The sequence below is a fragment of the Carassius carassius genome, chromosome 12 (genome assembly GCF_963082965.1).
Source record: "Carassius carassius chromosome 12, fCarCar2.1, whole genome shotgun sequence".
Classification (NCBI taxonomy): Eukaryota; Metazoa; Chordata; class Actinopteri; order Cypriniformes; family Cyprinidae; genus Carassius; species Carassius carassius.
The window spans coordinates 17,721,654-17,742,029 of NC_081766.1; the positions used below are offsets into that span (position 1 = coordinate 17,721,654).

General features: G+C 37.4%; 1 protein-coding gene across 2 annotated transcripts in view; it reads right to left on the reverse strand.

Moving 5' to 3' along the window:
• Window positions 1-20,353, reverse strand: part of LOC132154980 (potassium voltage-gated channel subfamily H member 2-like) — a 33,996-nt gene extending 13,643 nt beyond the window's left edge. Inside the window, exon 1 of one of the 2 annotated variants that reach the window (XM_059563736.1) lies at window positions 20,158-20,353. In XM_059563736.1, the coding sequence (XP_059419719.1) occupies window positions 20,158-20,268 (111 nt within the window). In that variant the 5' untranslated portion in view covers window positions 20,269-20,353. Of the gene's footprint in view, window positions 1-3,472; window positions 3,820-20,157 lie in introns of those variants that run through there. The other variant, XM_059563735.1, reaches the window with a different exon arrangement.
• Between the last annotated feature and the right edge of the window lie 23 nt (window positions 20,354-20,376).

The window sequence follows — 20,376 nt, forward strand, 5'->3', positions numbered from 1 at the left end:
ACACTAAGACCAGGTGACACTGTTCTTACCAAGCTGGACCACGAGAAGGTCTGGGCTTCACCAGCAGTGATCAGGCACGAAAGTGTAACACCTCGTTCCTATGTCATCGAGACGGAACAAGGAGCGGTACTGAGGCATAACCGACGTCATCTTCAAGCAGTGCCAACACCAACATTAGCAACAAAACAGGCTGTACACACACTTGCACCACAAACAAAAGGGACTGTGGACATTGAGCCTACACATACTGATACAACCGAGACTGTACCGACCCAACCATGCAGGGAAACATTTCATACTCCAAAGCGTGGACTGTTGCTTACCAGGTCAGGAAGAGTCAGTAGACCGGTTGTCAGGCTTGACCTGTAAAAAAAAAAAATCAGGAAACGATATGCTTCGTAACTAGTTGTGCTACAGTAGTTGTGTTTGTTCTGTTCGATAGTACATTAACAGTTACATTGCTCAAATTCATGTTATTGAGAGATGTTTACCTAAGCTGATTACATGCTGTTTGTTATTTATGATAAAGTTACTGTCAAGGGTTTTCTAAAAAAAAAAAAAAAAAGGGGGAGGAGAAGAGAATAGCAGACTTTGTTTTCAGAAAAAGGGGGAGATGTCATGTGATGTGATATAGTGTATGGTGGTTTCAACACTGTTACTTTAAATCTGAGTGACGTGAATCATCAGGGGCGTGTCGGGGGATGACACGGGGGGGAAATCAGTATGTGTGAACTAGTATATGGCTGGATGTGAATAAACGTGACGTTCATAAAGAGAGAAACTGCCTATTTACGGTCATTTTACAGCAGACAGCATGTATGGCGTCATGTGGGTGAGCGGTTTGCTGATGTCAACGTTGTGGATCGAGTGGCCCATGGTGGTGGTTGGGTTATGGTATGGGCAGGCGTATGTTATGGACAACGAACACTGGTGCATTTTATTGATGGCATTTTGAATGCACAGAGATACCGTGATGAGATTCTGAGGCCCACTGTTGTGCCATTCATCCACGACAATCACCTCATGTTGCAGCATGATAATGCATGGCCCCATGTTGCAAGGATCTGTACACAATTCCTGGAAGCTGAAAACATCCCAGTTCTTGCATGGCCAGCATACTCACTGGACATGTCACCCATTGAGCATGTTTGGGATGCTCTGATCGGCGAATACAACAGCGTGTTCCAGTTCTTGCCAATATCCAGCAACTTCGCACAGCCACCATTCCACAGGCCACAATCAACAACCTGATCAACTCTATGCGAAGGAGATGTGTTGCACTGCATGAGGTAAATGGTGGTCACACCAGATACAGACAGGTTTTCGGACCCCCCAATACAGTAAAACTGCACATTTTAGAGTGGCCTTTTATTGTGGCCAGCCTAAGGCACACCAGTGCAATAATCATGCTGTCTAAGCAGCATCTTGATGTGCCAAACATGTGAGGCGAATGGATTATCTCGGCAAAGGAGAGGTGCTCACTAACACAGATGTAGACAGATTTGTGAACAATATTTCAGAGAAATAGGGCTTTTGTGTACATAAAAAATTCTTAGATCTTTGAGTTCAGCTCATGAAAAATGGGGGCAAAAACAAGTGTTGTGTTTATAATTTTGTTCAGTGTGTGTGTGTGTGTGTATATATATATAAATATATACATATATATAAAACCTTGATCTTTCTCTAACCTTTACTCTTGTTGACAGAACATTCACCTATGCTATACCCATCCCTTGTGCGTTGTTTCAGGATTATACATTCATCAAGGCGGAAACTTTCCTGATCTCCTACCTCGCACCAGCTGTCCACCAATGTCATGACGTGGAGACCTCACACAGAAAGACCTTCCATTAAGAGACCATTACTGAGGTTCATAATTATCTCCCTCAAATCAATTAAAACAACCAACCGATATGCAGCTCCAGAGCATCCTAATCGGACTGTGAAGAAACATCACAGGTAGAAGGTTTTGATGTACTGAACTAAAGAATGTTGAGAGAAAGCTGTCATTTGAAACAGAAGTTAATCTCACAGGAAAGCAGTCAGAAATTGCATCCATCGATCAAGGAAGTGCTACAGCCCATAGGGCACTGCCATTTGCAGTGAGCGATTGTCTCATTGCCTCACAGACGGTGGTGTGGCAGTCAAGGGCATCCTTGTGTTGAGATGAATGTGGGGTGCTTGACCACACGGTTGTGACTATGGTGTCCAGAGCCCAGTTCTGACACCACAACACCAATGTTACACACGGCTAACATGAGGCTCTGGGCAGAAACAAATGCCAGTGTTCATGTCATGCATTTTCATCACATTAAACACAGGAACAGGCACATTCTGTAAACATTTACAGGGAATAGTTTACCCCTAAATGAAACATGAATACTATATATATCATGTTGAATATTATTTTTTGTTGATCTCAAGTGCTCAAGGAAATAATCACATGAAATAATTCAGTCATTTAAGAAAGCATAATTGCTATTCCTTTTTTTCTATGAATTTACTGCAGCGAATATTGAAAGGTTAACATTCAAGTTTTGTTTACCTTCAAGTTTCAAATTTGTAAGAAAGATGATGACGGGAATGCTTTTATTTACTCTGTCCCAGAACACCTGCAGTAATTCCTGAAATAATGCTTACACTGACAATGCAATCAATTCTGAAACGACGCCATTCTAGGAGCAGCTGTTTACACCATCTGACTTCACTCCAGTCATAACATACTGGACCATTAGATTATGACTGATTAAAAAATTTATGTTTCCTTTTACTTTAAATTTACAGAAATTATAACAGGAATACCAAATTCCAAAGAATTCAGCTATTTATAGTCTGATTTTACCTATATATCAAAGTGAAATACACTACCATTTAAAATGTTTGGGGTCAGCTAGATTTATTTTTTTATATTTTTGAAAGAAGTATCTTGTTCACCAAGGCTGCATTTATTTGAATAAAAATACAATTAAAATAGTACTAAATAATTATATTTAGTGAATAATAGTAAAATACTGTGAAATGTCTTTAAAATGTAAAATAACAGTTTTCAGTTTTAATATATTTAGAAATGTAATTTATTCCTGTGAATAAACCATTACTTAAAGTCTTCAGTGTCACATGATCCTTCAGAAATCATTCTAATATGCGGATTTGGTGCTCAGTATAATTTCTTAATATAATGCACTGAAAACAGCTATGTGATGATTATTTTCAAGATTTTTTGATTAATATAATTTTTGATTAATAGGATTTTTTAATGAATAGAAAAAGAATAGCATTTAATTGGAACAGAAATCTTCTGTATTATTATAAGTGTCTTTACTATCACTTTTCGATCAATTTAATGTATTCTTGCTGAAAGTATTAAAGAGTAATCATAATAATAATAATTCATTCTTTCTGACCCCAAACCTTTGCACAGCAGTGCAGATCAAGTGGTAAAAACAAAGAGTACCTTACCCTGTGAACTCACCTCTTGTGCGACAATACTAGAGATGCGAACAGCCCTCTTGACCCGTGTGTTTTTCTGCTCATTGCTCCCGTGCGCCCCCTCCTGAGCAATGCTGCCTCTGGCACTAAAGGACATAGTTCTGCTCCATACAGTTAGCAGCCTAAACTCTACTGTTCACCTCACCTTCTGCTCACAGGAACAGCCAACACTGGTGGATCGCTTGGGTTTCGTCAGTCTGAAGGCTTCTCTTTCAGAGTATCTCTCTTAAGTGGCTTCCAATAAAAGTCTGATTGGTCTTTAAATTTCACTCACTTTTTCCATCCCTTGAAATCAGAAAACAGAATACGAGTCTGAACGGGTGCATCATGGATCCATCGTCACGCTGTCAGGCCAGCTGTTCCACTTTTTGCACGCTTTGCCTTTTAAAGAGAGTAAACTGCCTGTGGTATCCCTCTCCATCCCTCTCCATCCCTCTCCATCCCTCCCTTGCTTTCAGAAACACTGTGTTTGTGTGTTCCTCTCGCTCTCTCTCTTTTCTGTGGAATCCCACTTGGGAAGATATGTAATTGCAGCTGGTTGTCTGATCCACCTCCTCACTCTCAGTAGCCCAGCTGCAGGGCTTGATGGATATCCTCTGTTCCCTTGATAAGCAAAGTTTTTTTTTTCTCTCTCTATCTACTCAGCTCCCAGGCATGCTACATACCCTCACCTCTAACTCACTTCTCTTATGATCATTTTCACCCACATTAGGTTTAATCATACTTAAATGACATAAGCCAGTGTCTGCAGTTAATAACTGCTTTCTACCAAACATGGGTCATTGCTTGCATATACTGTACAGATCTGTATACTTATTCTCAATCAATAGATAGCTAACACTTTACAATAAGCTTCATTTCGTTAAAGGGATAGTTCCCTTTCAAATAAAATTTTGGTATGTTTTAGCTTACCTCAAGGACATCCAAGATGTAGGTTTCTTTGTTTCCGCAGTATTTCCCATTTTGATATTTGTAGGTCAAACCGTTCTTGTCTGTGACTCACATAATGGAGGTCTATGGTCACCACCTCAAAGAGCATGCACAGAGAAGTCCAAATTAAACCACTTCCGAAATCTCTGTGTAAACCATAGACAGTAAGTGTAAACAATGAGTGACGTTCATGTGCGAGAGATCTCTTCCGCCACTTTCCGCGCTTGCGCAAACTAAAACCGCGCACACGCACATCACATCAGGAAGCACTCGCGCACTCAGATCAGTTGGACGTGGTTGTGTACAAGAGGTAAAAGTGATATAAATACTGTTCGTTTTCTTACACAAACCGCTCGTTTCGTGTCTTAGGTCATCAATGTGTACTTACGATGGGCAATTGTTTAATTTGGACTTCTCTGTGCATGCTCTTTGAGGTGGTGACCATGGACCTCCATTATGTGAGTCACAGACAAGAACGGTTTGACCTAAAAATATCAAAATGGGAAATACTGCGGAAAGAAACCTACATCTTGGATGCCCTTGAGGTAAACTAAAACTTATCAAAATTTAATTTCAAAGTGAACACCAGGTCTCATCTCTTTAACACCAGGTTAGTGTTGGGCGATATGGTTAACGTTAAATATAAAAATACTGTAATTAAAACAGCTAGTCCATATATAGTCGGATGCAACTGTCATATCGTGCGTCCTGTGACAAATTTGCCGCATCTGCGCACAAAAGTTATCCGTCTAAATGTTCAGCAAAATCAGTCAATGGTGAAAATCGATAGTAGATTTAATTTAAAGTCCAACAGTTTGGCACTAATATTGGACATAAACGAACAGGTTTAATATAAAGTATTCAAAACAGGTAAGTTCATATATTTGAAGTAAAGTTCAATTGAACTGATGCATCAGTCATACAGCACTCGGGATCGCGCGCCTCATGACGAGAGCGAAGCACCGCCACAGAAACAAGAATGAGATGAATTCTAACATAACTGTGGCATTAAACTCAGTTAGAGAAGGCCCGTTTAAAATAGTGCACATATATAGGCCATTCAGATTACTTGTTAAAGATAATTTGCTGCTTAATAAACATTTCTTATTATTAATCATGTTGAAAACAGCTACGCTGCTTAATATTTTTGTGGAAACTACTAAAAAAATGTTTCAGGATTATTAGATTGAATTATTACATCTGAAATAGAAATCTTGCAACTTTATAAAATCACTACTTGATTATCAATTTAAGGTACCTATTGAATTAAAGTGAATGTCTTTATATACATAAAAAAAATAATACGTACTCCAAATGTTTGAAAGCTTATGTGTATGCAAAAATACTGTTGCAACAGTCATCAAGGTATGTTATTGTTTATTGCTAGTTAATTACACCAAATGCAATAGCTAACTGAATCTAAATAGTTACCAAAATACATTACTTAGAACTGGTTGCCAAACAACAATTAAAAATGGGATGTGCTTGGGGTGTGCTGGTTAGCATTCACTATGAAAATCAATCGATCTTAGGTCATGCGCTTACTCGAAATGAACCCTGACAACATAACTACTTGCCCATGAATGACATCATGCATGTTAAGTCACCTTTCACATGACAACAAAGATCCCACTTCCTCTCTAATGGAAGTGAGCCATTTGATTTAACCAATAATGATCCTGCAAATGAGACAATACAATAACACAAAGGCATTGAAGGAAAAGGCCACAGAATGCATTGTATGTCTCGGCTTTTTATGTGATGGTGACTAACTCCTGTCATTAAATTTTTTGAGCTCTGAATGATAAATTATTCAAATTTCAAGTCTCCCACAAACAGTTCTTTGTGAAGAAATGATGTTCCTGCTCTCATACTGTCGATGTCTTCTTTCAACTTTCAATGTCTAATTCTATCTAAAAGTCTCAAATTTATTTAATAATAAAAGAATAGTTCACCAAAAAAGTAACATTTACTCATCCTCAGGCCATCTAAGATGTAAATAATTTTTTTCTTCATTCAAATAGATCAGCAGAAATTTAGCATTGCATCAACTTGTACTTGAGTCGTCTGGATTACTTGTGGATTATTGTGATGTTTTTATCATCTGTTTGGACTCTCATTCTGATGGCACCCATTCACTGCAGAGGATCAATTTGTGAGGAAGTGATGCAATGCTAAATTTAGAAATAAATTAATTTACATCTTGGTTGGCTTAAGGTGACTGTTCTCAATTCCCAGTCCTCGCGCCCCACTGCTCTGCACATATTGTATGTCTCTCTTTGTTAACACACCTGATTCAGAAAATCAGCTCATTAGAAGTGAGCACCGTGCATGAACGGTGTTCCCATTGACATGGTCTCTACACAGTGTTTACTGCTCCCTACTCCCTGAGCAGAGGAAATCTGTTGAAGTTTACTTCACTTTGGAACATTCATTCACCGATTTGCGTTGCACAACGTCCATCTGCACACACGGACAAGTGTGACATCATATACCTCTGTAAATCAATACAATTTAAATTCACGTCTCACACACTTCAATGCGCTTTGAATGGAACATATACGTTCGCTTCAAACTGGAATCATGGCGGAATATCCTATGATGTCCACTTCGCAGGGCACTTATGTTCGAACAGAACAAACGTCTGAAGCGATAAGAGAAACGTACAAAATGTGCAGAGCAGTTGGGCGTGAGGACTGGAATTGAGAACCGCTTGCTTAAGGGCAAGCAAATTTTCATTTTGGGTGAAATATTACTTTAATGTCTTTTTAAGAAGACAACCAGAACTCCAGATGTTCCATGCTGACAACCATTAAAAAACTGGTTAATAATATATTTATTTAACACCCATACAGTTTTCACTGAACAATATGTCTAAAGGCACTTGAATAGTCAGTGTTCTAAACCTGCTTAGACAAATTTGAACTGACCTTGCTCAAGATACTCATAGCTAAAGGCACATTTCATGATGACTAATGACAAACTTGCACAATCTATTATTGAAAGGGGAACTATTCAGATAATTTTGGTGAAACAATCAAATAATTGCCTCTACAAGGGAACTCTGCAATCTTTCCTGCAAAACTCTTACAAAACTGCAAAGATGAACACGACTTTGTGCAGTCCCTGCAGCTTGATTTGGAAAAGATGGTTAATTGAAACTTAATTGAAACATTGTAATTTACCATTGCCAAAAATTCTTAAATGTAGTTTTGCAAACTAATGGAGTTAGTTACAGTCCAGTGTAAGTACCAAAAAGTAAGTACCACAAAAGGATATTAACATTACAGCACCCAGAGGGCAAAAACACTCAAGGTGTAATGCCTTCAATTTGATAATTAGGTGCATTAATGCATTCATAAAAAAATATATATATACATTCAGAACCAGATTAGTGGTGAAAAGATGATAATAGTACTAACAAAAGCATATAGAGTATGTCTCTCCAGTACACAATCGGAGACTGGAACGTAGTTCAAGTAAGATAATGCTAAAGCTTACATAATATATGTTTGCTCTGTCTTTTAATTATATGTACCATAAGCTATATTTGCTCTCATTTATTATCAGTGTGTTCTGTGATGGTGTATTCAAGTTCATAGTCTGTTATAACCAGGAAGTCGAAAACAAAGAAAATGCAATAATCAAAGGATTTATATATTATATCCATCTTTTCCCCAAGTTTCCAAGTACCTTACAGTCACAATGTCAGGATCACTAGGATCATCAGTCACTTACCTGTCACCTCACCAGTCACTATGCCTGTCACTTCTGTGCACTACATTTCCCAGAATCCCTCCTGGCTCACACCTGCTCACATTCCACAATCACCACACCTGTCTACCATTAGCCTTATCACTCTGCTTTAAAACACACCAACATTGGCTGTGTTTACGTTTGCCATTAACATGCGATCTGTATCTGGATTTTGTCTACATACACACTGAAAAGTGTAAATGCACTTCTGATTGGAATATTATCCTTGTCCAGAGGTAGTCGAGGATGCATTGTGATTGGATCTGCATTCGCAGTTGAATTTCACGCAAAACCCCACCCCTCTTTCATGAACTCTCCGAAGAGGGATGGAGAACACCCGTGTGGACCGTTAATTAGACTCCTCTTCTCTTTAATTTGTAAAATGTCCCGCGACTGAAAATGCTTTTCAAAAGAAAACCCACGACTTCAAGTTGACTTTGCACTGAGCCATTCTCTGCAGACTTACAGGTGCATCTCAATAAATTAGAATATCATGGAAAAGTTCATTTATTTCAGTAATTAACTCAAATGGTGGAACTTGCGTATTAAATAAATTCAATGCACACAGACTGAAGTAGTTTAAGTCTTTGGTTCTTTTAATTGTGATGATTTTGGCTCACATTTAACAAAAACCCACCAATTCACAATCTCAACAAATTAAAATATAGTGACATGCCAATCAGCTACTATCAACTTAAAACACCTGCAAAGGTTTCCTGAGGCTTCAAAATGGTCTCTCAGTTTGGTTCACTAGGCTACACAATCATGGGGAAGACTGCTGATCTGACAGTTGTCCAGAAGACAATCTTTGATACCCTTCATGAGAAGGGAAAAACACAAACGTTAATTGCCAAAGATGCTGGCTGTTCACAGAGTGCTGTAATAATTCCTTACATTTATATAGGGTTTTGCTAAGCACTCAAAATGCTTTACATTGTCCGGGGGTATCTCCTCTTCCACCACCAGTGTGCAGCATCCATATTGCGCCAGAATGTCCACCACACACTTTATCTAAGCATGTTAACAGAAAGTTGAGAGGAAAGAAAAAGTGAGGAAAGAAAAACATGCACAACCAACCGAGAGAATCACAGCCTTATGAGGATTGTCATGCAAAATCGATTCAAGAATTTGAGTGAACTTCACAAGGAGTGGACCGAGGCTGGGGTCAAGGCATCAAGAGCCACCACACACAGTTGTGTCAAGGAATTTGCTTAACCAGAGACAATGTCAATGGGCATCTTACCTGGACTAAGGAGAAGAAGAACTGGACTGTTGTCCAGTGGTCCAAAGTCCTCTTTTCAGATGAGAGCAAGTTTTGTATTTCATTTGGAAATACAAAAGAGTCTGGAGGAAGGGTGCTTGAAGTTGCTTGAAGTCCAGTGTTTCCACAGTCAAGTTTCCACAGTCTGTGATGATTTGGGGTGCAATGTCATCTGCTGGTGTTGGTCCATTGTATTTTTTTAGAAAACCAAAGTCACTGCACCTGTTTACCAAGAAATTTTGGAGAACTTCATGCTTGTTCAAGCTGATTTCACTTTCCAGCAGGATTTGGCACCTGTCCACACTGCCAAAAGCACCAAAAGTTGGTTAAATGACCATGGTGTTGGTCAGACCTGAAACCCACTGAGAATCTATGGGGTATTGTCAAGAGGAAAATGAGAAACAAGAGACCAAAAAATGCAGATGAGCTAAAGGCCACTGTCAAAGAAACCTGGGCTTCCATACCACCTCAGCAGTGCCACACACTGATCACCTCTGTGCCACTCCGAATTCAGGCAGTAATTAAAGCAAAAGGAGCCCCTACCAAGTATTGAGTACATGTACAGTAAATTAACACTTTCCAGAAAAGTTTTTTTTTTATAGGTGTTATGAAGTATTCTAATTTGTTGAGATAGTGAATTGGTGGGTTTTTGTTAAATGTGAGCGAGAATCATCAAAACTAAAAGAACCAAAGACTTAAACTACTTCAGTGTGTGTGCATTGAATTAATTGAAATAAATTAACTTTTCCATGACATCTTAATTCATTGAGATGCTTCTGTATTTAAATATTGTGTGGGAAAGACTGATCCAATCGGTTATCCAGATAGAAAAGTCAGTTGATGTTTTCAAGTGTAGACGCGCCTTCTCCTGATTTACTGATGATCCGATCTGCTTGATTGGATCACGGTGATTGCATGTTAATGCCAAGTGTAAACGCAGCCATTGTCTGGTCTCTTCTTTGCATTTTACCACATTCACCAGTGTGGTTTGTGACTAAGACTGCTTACATTGAGAGAATACTGCTCACCTTCGTTGTCCACTACTGTGCATCAATGTAACTGGCTACCTACCCATGCTATTTACCTGCTACAAATCTCTCTCTTTAAGTCACCATCTGCTTCCATTTTCTGTGATCTGGTGCTGATCCCCCCACCTGTAATACATGGAAAGTTAAGACTTACCAAGTTTGTTTGACTACTGCAGTCTGAACAATTACTCACCTGCTTCACTGCTTGTATTCTGGTTCTACCAATAGTCTGTTTGAGTTAATGACATTTACCTGTGTTGATCCACCTGTTTGCTGACAGAAGACCAGACCTATTCCAACAACAACCATGGACATCCTATCCTATCCTATTTGCTCCTCTCCATTTTCCAATATGGCCGTCCAATTGAGAATTGTCTAGGAATTACTTGACCTTTCCTTTAGGGTACCATGGCGTGATGATACCCTGAAGACAATCTTCTGGTGCAGATTAGACGATGATCTGAACAGATACCGGCAGCAGCTACAACCTGTTCTCTATATTTTGATCATGAATTGTGCCTAAGTGGCTCATCCTTCACTGTTGGTGAGGTTACTGACTGCCCTGTGGATGAAACCATAAGCCCTATGTCTCCTGTCACTACTGTGATGGCTTTCAATATAATCACAGCAAGTGTTTCCATATTCCCTCCCGTGAGAGGGAATCTCAAACACTGCACACCTGGTGGCAAAGCTTGTGGATCCACCTATTGTATCCATCAGGACATCTCTGAGGATGAATTCAACTCTGTGTTGCTCGTGTCCAGAATCCATACCCAATAAACATAATCATAAATCCATTCCAGTTAGTAAAAGTCCCAAATCTATAAAGAGTAATCTCCAAGAAGGTCATTCCCAAAGTTATTTTTTGCCATTATTTCACCACGGAGGCCACTTGTAATTTCTACAAGCAGCCTGGCCCCAGGTGTTGTTTTGGTAATACAGGCCTAAAAAAAAAATAAAAAAAAATAAAAGCCATATAAAACCTGTTTGTTTAAACACATATGGGACACCATTTCCACATTTGAACTGATTCAGTCAAAAAAAAAGGTCAGTAATGCATTTCTAACAGGAAATGTTTTTACCTGTCTGGATTCCACAGCAGAATCTACAGTAACACATGGAGAAAACCATGAACTAACAATTATGAGTAACTGAAACATCATACTCTGCTGCTTTATATATATATATATATATATAAGGTGGGAGAGTTCTAAAAACTAAATCCTCTCTTAGAACATTGCAGAGCTAGTTACTGATCACTGCACAAACTCACTGTGCATCCCACACAAGCTGATCAATGCAGCATGTAATCATCTGCTATTGTCTATCTGGTTAGGGATATGTCAAGAGCCTGAGATAAAAATAGAATGTGCTTTAAATATGCTTCTTTGCTGCCTTTCAAATGTATTTTACTGAACATACAGCACACTTTCAAATTTGGGGTTACAAAAATGTTTTCTATTGCAATGTACTTTAAAACCTAACCCATTCCTGTGATGGTAAAGCTGAATCAGCAGCCATTGCTCCAGTCTTCAGTGTCACTTAATCCTTCAGAAATCATTTTAATATACAGATTTGCACATGTATATATGTTGAAAACAGTTGTGTGGCGTAATATTTTTGTGGAGACACAACTTTCAGAATTTTTCACAAATGGAAAGTAAAAAATAAACAATTTATTTTAAAAGTAAATACTTTTACATTGTAATAAAAATTTAGCACAGTGGATCATTTTAATACATCAGCGGAAACGACTACAAAGTTTGTTGAATAGTAATGTGAAACATTAAATTGTTTTCTAATGGTTCTTTCAACTTTCACTATTTTTTAGCATCTCCCTTCATGAATGCTGCGTTAAGACACTGTGTGTCAAGCTAAAATACTGCTCCATTCCATTTAGCTCTGTCCAGATATTTATGAATGCAAAAGCACATCCTGTGAAAAGGTCTCCATCTAGACCACCATTGCAACTTCACCTGAGTTGCCTCAGCAGCTTCATTAGCTATTCTACGTTTGCATGATCTCAGAATGAATGTTTATCAGCATCAGTTCAGGATTAGCCATATGGCTTAGCAATGACATGTTAATATTTAAGCATTATACAGAGGCTGGAGACTGTAACAACGTCAGCACATTGTAAGTGGGTGGAAGGTACACAGAATTGTATGCATGCAAAAGACTGCAGGCCAAACTCTCATGATTTTAGTCTACAATCAAATACAACTGGGTCTGCACCATAACTTTTCCATAATGCATAATTCATTAACTAAACAAACTGTTTTTGTCGTCCTACCCAATAATTCTAAGACCCGCCACCCACACATATAACAACAGAGAAATAATGAAGAGTTTCTGATGGAAAGAGCTTATAGCTTGGGGTGGTTGTTCCAGCAGGTCAGGCAAGAGCTCAGGCCTCCTGTGAGTATGCCAATGTGATTAATGAGCTAATGACACTTTAAGTAGGTTGGGGCTCTGGAGAGGAACAACGGAATGATGCCACCTCTGTGAGGGGACAGACAGAGGTAGTGTAAAGGGGACGAGGTATCCCTCGGTTTCCCTGCTGAATTATAATGACCAAAATAACCCATCAGTCCCTGTTTAGAAGAGTCAGAAGTTCCTATTACACAAACATCGGCAATTCACAACTACTGCAGCTGCAAGTCACCTGTGCAAAAACACAACTCTGTGAAATCAACTTCCTTACAAGAAACAAAAACACTCTCTGCACTGAACGATGTGCCAAATTCAAGTAAATACAAGTTTGGGGGATTTTTTGTGTTTTAAGATTTTATGTTTTTTAAAGTCTCTCGCTCACCAAGGCTGCATTTAGGGCTACTGGTCAAAAATACTATAAAGACAGCAATATTGTGAAATATTATTAAAATTGTATTTTTCCCATATTTTTATATTTATGTTTCATAGCATATATATATATATATGTTTTTGAAAGAAGTTTCTTCTGCTCATCAAGCCTGCATTTATTTTATCACAAATACAGAAAAAACAGTAATATTGTGAAATATTATTACAACTTAAAATAAAAGTTTTCTATTTGAATATACTTTAAAAAATAATTTATTCCTGTGTTGCAAAGCTGAATTTTCAGCATCATTACTCCAGCCTTCAGTGTCACATGTAACATCCAGTCTATCACATGATCATTTAGAAATCATTCTAATATTCTGATTTATTATGAGTGTTGGAAACAGTTCTGCTGTCTAATATATTTGATGAATAAAAGGTTAAAAAGAACTGCATTTATTCAAAATAAAAAAAAATTCTAATAATAAATATTCTAATAATATATTTTCTTTACTATCACTTTTTATCAATTTAACACATCCTTGCTGAATAAAAGTATTGATTTTATTTAAAAAAAGAAAGAAAGAAAATATTACTGACCAGTAGTGTATATTGTTATTACAAAATATTTATATTTTAAAAACATAGCTTTTTTTTTTTTTTACTTTTTATTCATCAAAGTATCCTAAAAAAGTATCACATGTTCTGAAAAAAATATTAAGCAGCAGAACTGTTTCCAACTTTAATAATAATGAATCATCATATTAGAACAATTTCTAAAGGATCATGTGATAATGATCCTAAAAATTCAGCTTTGCATCACAGAAATAAATGATAATTTAAAGTATAATAAATTTAAAAACAATTATTTTAAATTGTAATAATATATCACAATATAAATTTTTTTTCTGTATTTTTGAACAAATAAATGCAGGCTTGATGAGCAGAAGAAACTTCTTTCAAAAACATTAAAAATAGTAATGTTTCCAAACTTTTGGTCTGTACTGTATATATATATATATATACAGGGGCGTAGCACCAAATTCTGGGCCCTGTATACTCTCAATGTCAGTGGGCCCCCTACACATGCCATTGTACGATGCGGGTTAGCAAAATGAAAATTCAATTTTGAATGAATTTTTTTTTTTAATTATTTGAATATAAACAAGTATAAATAGTGTTTAAATCTATAATCATATCAGATTATAGTAATGACTGGTTCTTTCATTCACCACCTGAATTGATGCATTTGGCCTTCTTGTGCTCAAATACCTTTAAACCTTAGGCTACATCGGGTTCGTTTGTGTACTAACATTTTGATCCATGATACTGATGCAAGTTTTAAATTAAAAACATTTATTTTTGAACAGGAGAACACGAGACAACTGTACCCTCAGAAACCAATCAAATAAGCTAAGCCTGCCATAATGAAAAAAAAAAGAAAGGAATAACCTTTCAGTTTTGTAAATTGCCATTAATTCCCTTATATTCCTGTTAACTCCCATGGAAATTTTCCAACTTTGAAAATTCCCAGAATTTTGCAACCCTATTCATTGGTTTTGATAACATCATGAATTTATTGAGCATTGACTATAGCTTTTAAGCACAGCATTGTTTGTTTCTGAAACTGGTTAATGTTGGCAACCTGACGTTAGGCCTGGCCCATAATTTACTTACAGTAACAAGCAGCCTGGTTGACAAACTAAGCTAAAGATTTAACATTAGCATACATACATTAGCAGCAGCTGTCTGGAGTTGACTACGTTAACTTTAATTGGATGTAGGTGCATAACAAGCAAACTCAGTTCACCTTTTGGAAAGAAATCAGTCATCAGCTGCTTCCCCTCATTCTGCCTCCTTTCTTTTTCCTTCCTGTCTTTCTTTTTTTTGAAAGCCCGATTTGGGCTTTTTTTTGCGCAGCATGATCAGGCTCTCAGGCTCTAGACCGCTCAAGACTCACTGCGACTGCGTTACTTGTTTGCCGCTGGCTGCCGTCTATGGGCGGACTAAACCATTTGGGGGGGGGGGGGGGGGGTCCAGAGTGTCTGGCACTGAGTTCATTCTCTCAGTTGGTGTTATCAATACATTTTGAAATGAATAATGACATCAATTGGAGGGCCCAATGAATTCGAATTAGGCTACAAAAAAATTATAACATTTACAAAAAAAAAATGTAAAAAATTGATGTATATATATATATATATATATATATATATATATATACACATTTTATTTTGCTTCTTATTTTATTGAATTTATTTTTACAATGTTTATCTGGTTAATATAATGTATTCTTGTATTTTACTGTTATTGTTAAGCACCACTACACCAAAATAATTACCTTGTACATGTAAAACCCTGGTACTTGGCAATAAAGGTGATTCTGATTTAAATTAATTGTTTCCTATTGTAATATTTTTTTAAGTAACAAGCCATTACAGCCTTCTTTGTCACATGATCCTTCATTCTTAAACATTTGTTATTGTTATCAACTTACTTTAGGAATGTAACAATTCACTCAATTCACAAATCGATTCACAATTATTATTTATTTATTTATTTTTTACAAAATTTTATTTAAGACTAATTATGAATTGAATGTGTCCTTTTATCACTGTTTGGACAAAATTCTGTACATTTCTTTGTGAAACTGAAATATAACTATAATAATATTTGTTGGTTTTGATTGCTTCTATTGTCCTAATTTGCTTTGGATGAGAGGTGCCTGCTAAATGATTAAAATTAAATGGAATGTAAATAACAAAACTAAATAGAAATTTTAAAACAAGCCCCAAACCAAATAAATAACACAAATAAAATAAATCTAAATTCATATAAACAAAATAAGGCTTGGTCTGTGCTGTTTCCATTTAAAATTAGAGGCAACCACTGCATTTTAATCATGATCCAAACAAAGATGTTGCATACATGCAACATGAGCAGTTTTTAATTTAAAATAGTTTGTATAATTTCGAAATTTTTAAGCAAAAACAGAATGGTTTGACTTCAGTTTTGTGAAACTATACATCAAGGTGCGATTTGTAAAAAAAAAAAAAAAACAGTTATATATAGATAACATCTAGATAATAGATATAGATCTTTCTGTCTTATCTGGGCATCCAGATAACTCAGCTGAAAATGGAAGGACACCTCGCTGCATGTACCATGTGACTTTTGGCATGACCTCATTCCTTCTGCGATCTGTTGGAATGCCCTTCAAACAGGAATGGAGGGTAAGTGTCTCTTCAGCCAGCCATTAACAGCTGCAACCCTCTACGGACACCTTGGCAATTGAATCGCCACTGGCTAGTAATTTTTTTTTTTTTTTTATCACCAGACTGATGATAATTAGAATATCATCAAAAAGTTGATTTATTTCACTAATTACATTCAAAAAGTTAAACTTGTATATTATATTTATTCGTTACACAGAGACTGATATATTTCAAATGTTTATTTATTTTAATTTTGATGATTATAACTGACAACTAAGGAAAATCCCAAATTCAGTATATCAGAAATGTTTAATATTGTGAAAAGGTTCAATATTGAAGACACCTGGTGCCACACTCTGATCAGCTAATTAACTCAAAACACCTGCAAAGGCCTTTAAATGGTCTCTCAGTCTAGTTCTGTAGGCTACACAATCATGGGGAAGACTGCCTACTTGACAGTTGTCCAAAAGACGACCATTGACACTTTGCACAAGGAGGGCAAGACACAAAAGGTCATTGCAAAAGAGGCTGGCTGTTCACAGAGCTCTGTGTCCAAGCACATTAATAGAGAGGCGAAGGGAAGAAAAAGATGTGTTAGAAAAAAAGTGTACAAGCAATAGGGATGACCGCACCCTGGAGAGGATTGTGAAACAAAACCCATTCAAAAATGTGGAGGAGATTCACAAAGAGTGGACTGCAGCTGGAGTCAGTGCTTCAAGAACCACTACGCACAGACCTATGCAAGACATGGGTTTCAGCTGTCGCGTTCCTTGTGTCAAGCCACTCTTAAACAAAAGACAGCGTCAGAAGCGTTTAAAGACAAAAAGGACTGGACTGCTGCTGAGTAGTCCAAAGTTATGTTCTCTGATGAAAGTAAATTTTGCATTTCCTTTGGAAATCAGGGTCCCATAGTCTGGAGGGAGAGAGGAGAGGCACACAATCCACGTTGCTTGAGGTCCAGTGGTAAGTTTCCACAGTCAGTGATGGTTTGGGGTGCCATGCCATCTGTTGCTGTTGGTCCTCTGTGTTTTCTGAGGTCCAAGGTCAATGCAGCCGTATACCAGGAAGTTTTAGAGCACTTCATGCTTCCTGCTGCTGACCAACTTCATGGAGATGCAGATTTCATTTTCCAACAGGACTTGGCACCTGCACACAGTGCCAAAGCTACCAGTACCTGGTTTAAGGACCATGGTATCCCTGTTCTTCATTGGCCAGCAAACTCGCCTGACCTTAACCCCATAGAAAATCTATGGGGTATTGAGAAGAGGAAGATGCGATATGCCAGACCCAACAATGTAGAAGAGCTGAAGGCCATTATCAGAGCAACTTGGGCTCTCATAACACCTGAGCAGTGCCAGACTGATCGACTCCATGCCACGCCACATTGCTGCAGTAATTCAGGCAAAAGGATCCCCAACTAAGTATTGAGTGTTGCACATGCTCATACTTTTCATGTTCATACTTTTCAGTTGGACAAGATTTCTAAAAATCCTTTCTTTGTATTGGTCTTAAGTAATATTCTAAATTTCTGAGATACTGAATTTGGGATTTTCTTAAGTTGTCAGTTATAATCATCAAAATCAAAATAAATAAACATTTGAAATATATCAGTCTGTGTGTAATGAATGAATAAAAAGTTTCACTTTTAGAATGGAATTAGTGAAATAAATCAACTTTTTGATGATATTCTAATTATATGACCAGCACCTGTATAATAAATGTCTGTAAAATTGCACTTTTTAAATAACTGAAAGTACACTGTTAACATAAGTCTGTCAAGCATTATAACATGATAATTAAGTATTATTTAATAATATAACTATAGTAATTAGAATTAAAACTCGATAACCATGTTTGAATGCATATTAGTCATTTTAACTGAACCTTAACTGGACTGGTTGTGGTGCTTTTTTGGTCATTCACTGTTTCTGTAAAAAAAACAAATGGGGGGAAAATAAGAAAAATACTGATAAGATAATAATGATACGAATTCTGATAATAAGAACAATATAAAAAGCAGTAAGGATTAATGAGCTACTGGATTCATGAATATTAATAAGGTTGTGTGCGTTCACTCGAACTGATTTGCTGAAATCAAAACAGGAACAATAGGTGAGCACCAGCCAACGAGATTTTCGTTTGCGCATTAGTTCTGCCTATTGCCATAAAACCCAGCAGTTCTTGAAAAAGATTTAGTCACATATTAGCGATTTACTCGCGATGTAGAGGGTTGAGCCGTCATCTATATGACCCTGAACAGGATGCCGCATTTATGCCAGGTATGAGATATTCCCGCGGGACAGTTATAAAAGACTGTACGGACAGTCTTTACATTTCTTTGGAGAATGCCTTGAGACCACAGTTTAAAATACCACCTAAATGTACAGTGCTACATGCATATGTATTACATAAAAGTTTGTACTGCCACCAACTTGATAAAGAAAACTGCTAAAAACCACTGTATCATCTACTACATCATTCCAGGGAGGGTGAAATAACAATGCACTATATAGTGACAGGCCTATATATATATCAGTTAGACTAATTAAGCAGCTGATACAGATAACGTGTCAGCTTGGCCAATGGGCTCGGTGCACAAGATGGCGCCGATGCACTTCAACGACGCAAGTTTGTGTATACTTCCGGTTTTGCAACATTCTCATTTACTGTAAGGGGAAACTTACATATGAAACTTGGCTAGATAGAAATAATGTTTTTTGAATGAAAAAGTGTATAGTGGTAATTAAAGACAAGAGAAAACATCCTCCTTACATTATTGCATAGCTTAGGATGCCACTCTAAAGGGCTGCCAGTTATGAAGCAAAAGACTATCTTGCTGGATAGTGGATGCTTTAGCCAAGGCTTACGTCTTGGGCTTGCAGTTTCCTATGGGTGTGAGGGCCCACTCCACCAGAGGAATGACATCCTCCTAGGCTTGGTCCAGTGGGATTTCTATAGGTGATATTTATGCAGCCACCAGCTGGACGTCACTGTCTACCTTCAACAGGTTTTATAACATGGATGTCACTGTCATACAAAGATTTTATTTGCTGAATTCAACCTAATCCTCTTCATAATTGGAGATGGTTATGTTATGTAGTCCTCAGCCTAAGCAGCTTGGGTCTCATTACGGACTCATGTTTACAGGAGCCCTCAGTACAGCTCCTGTCATTGTTGGTAGAGAAAGAAAGAGACACACAGACGAATGTAATTCACACACACAACTTTCATCCTCACTCTTAAAAAAAGCCATTTTTGAGAAAAGTTGAGTAGTTTAAATCACTGGATATAGCTATCGGGCATTTAACATTTCTTTTGTAAAACAGCTGGCTAATATTAAATGATTTGCAACTTCCATCTTGTTTCACTCTCTTTCAATGTTAGACTGATGTCATGCTGGAATTTGCACTCTGCCTCTGTGAACAGTAAACCCAGCTTACTTTGACTTGATTGGCACATTCTAATAATTTTGACACTGACAAGTGCTGTTAGACCGCAGAGACAGACCAACCCAAAAACGTTTAAACATTTTTTTAATCATAAAGAAAACAGAGCACTGTGTAATTTGTTTTTTATGGAGCAGTTCTGTCATTGAGCCACATTCTCTCAATAAAAAAAAAAAAAGATTGTTAATAAGTCACAATGCTTTTTGCTCAGAAAAGTGTTTCAACCTCACCTGAGTGACTTTCTCGGTCACATTATGGGTCCGGTCTATCAGTTTGCATGGAGCAATGATGTCAATCTCACCAGGTGGAACAGCGATTAAGGGATCCGGCTTCATATCCATTAAGCTGTGTGATATTCGGGGGCCCTGAACTGAGGTCCGGAGCCGAATGAGATCTGAGTCGGAAGTAGCGTTCTGCAAGCTAGCTTTACGGTGCATGGCACCTGGAAG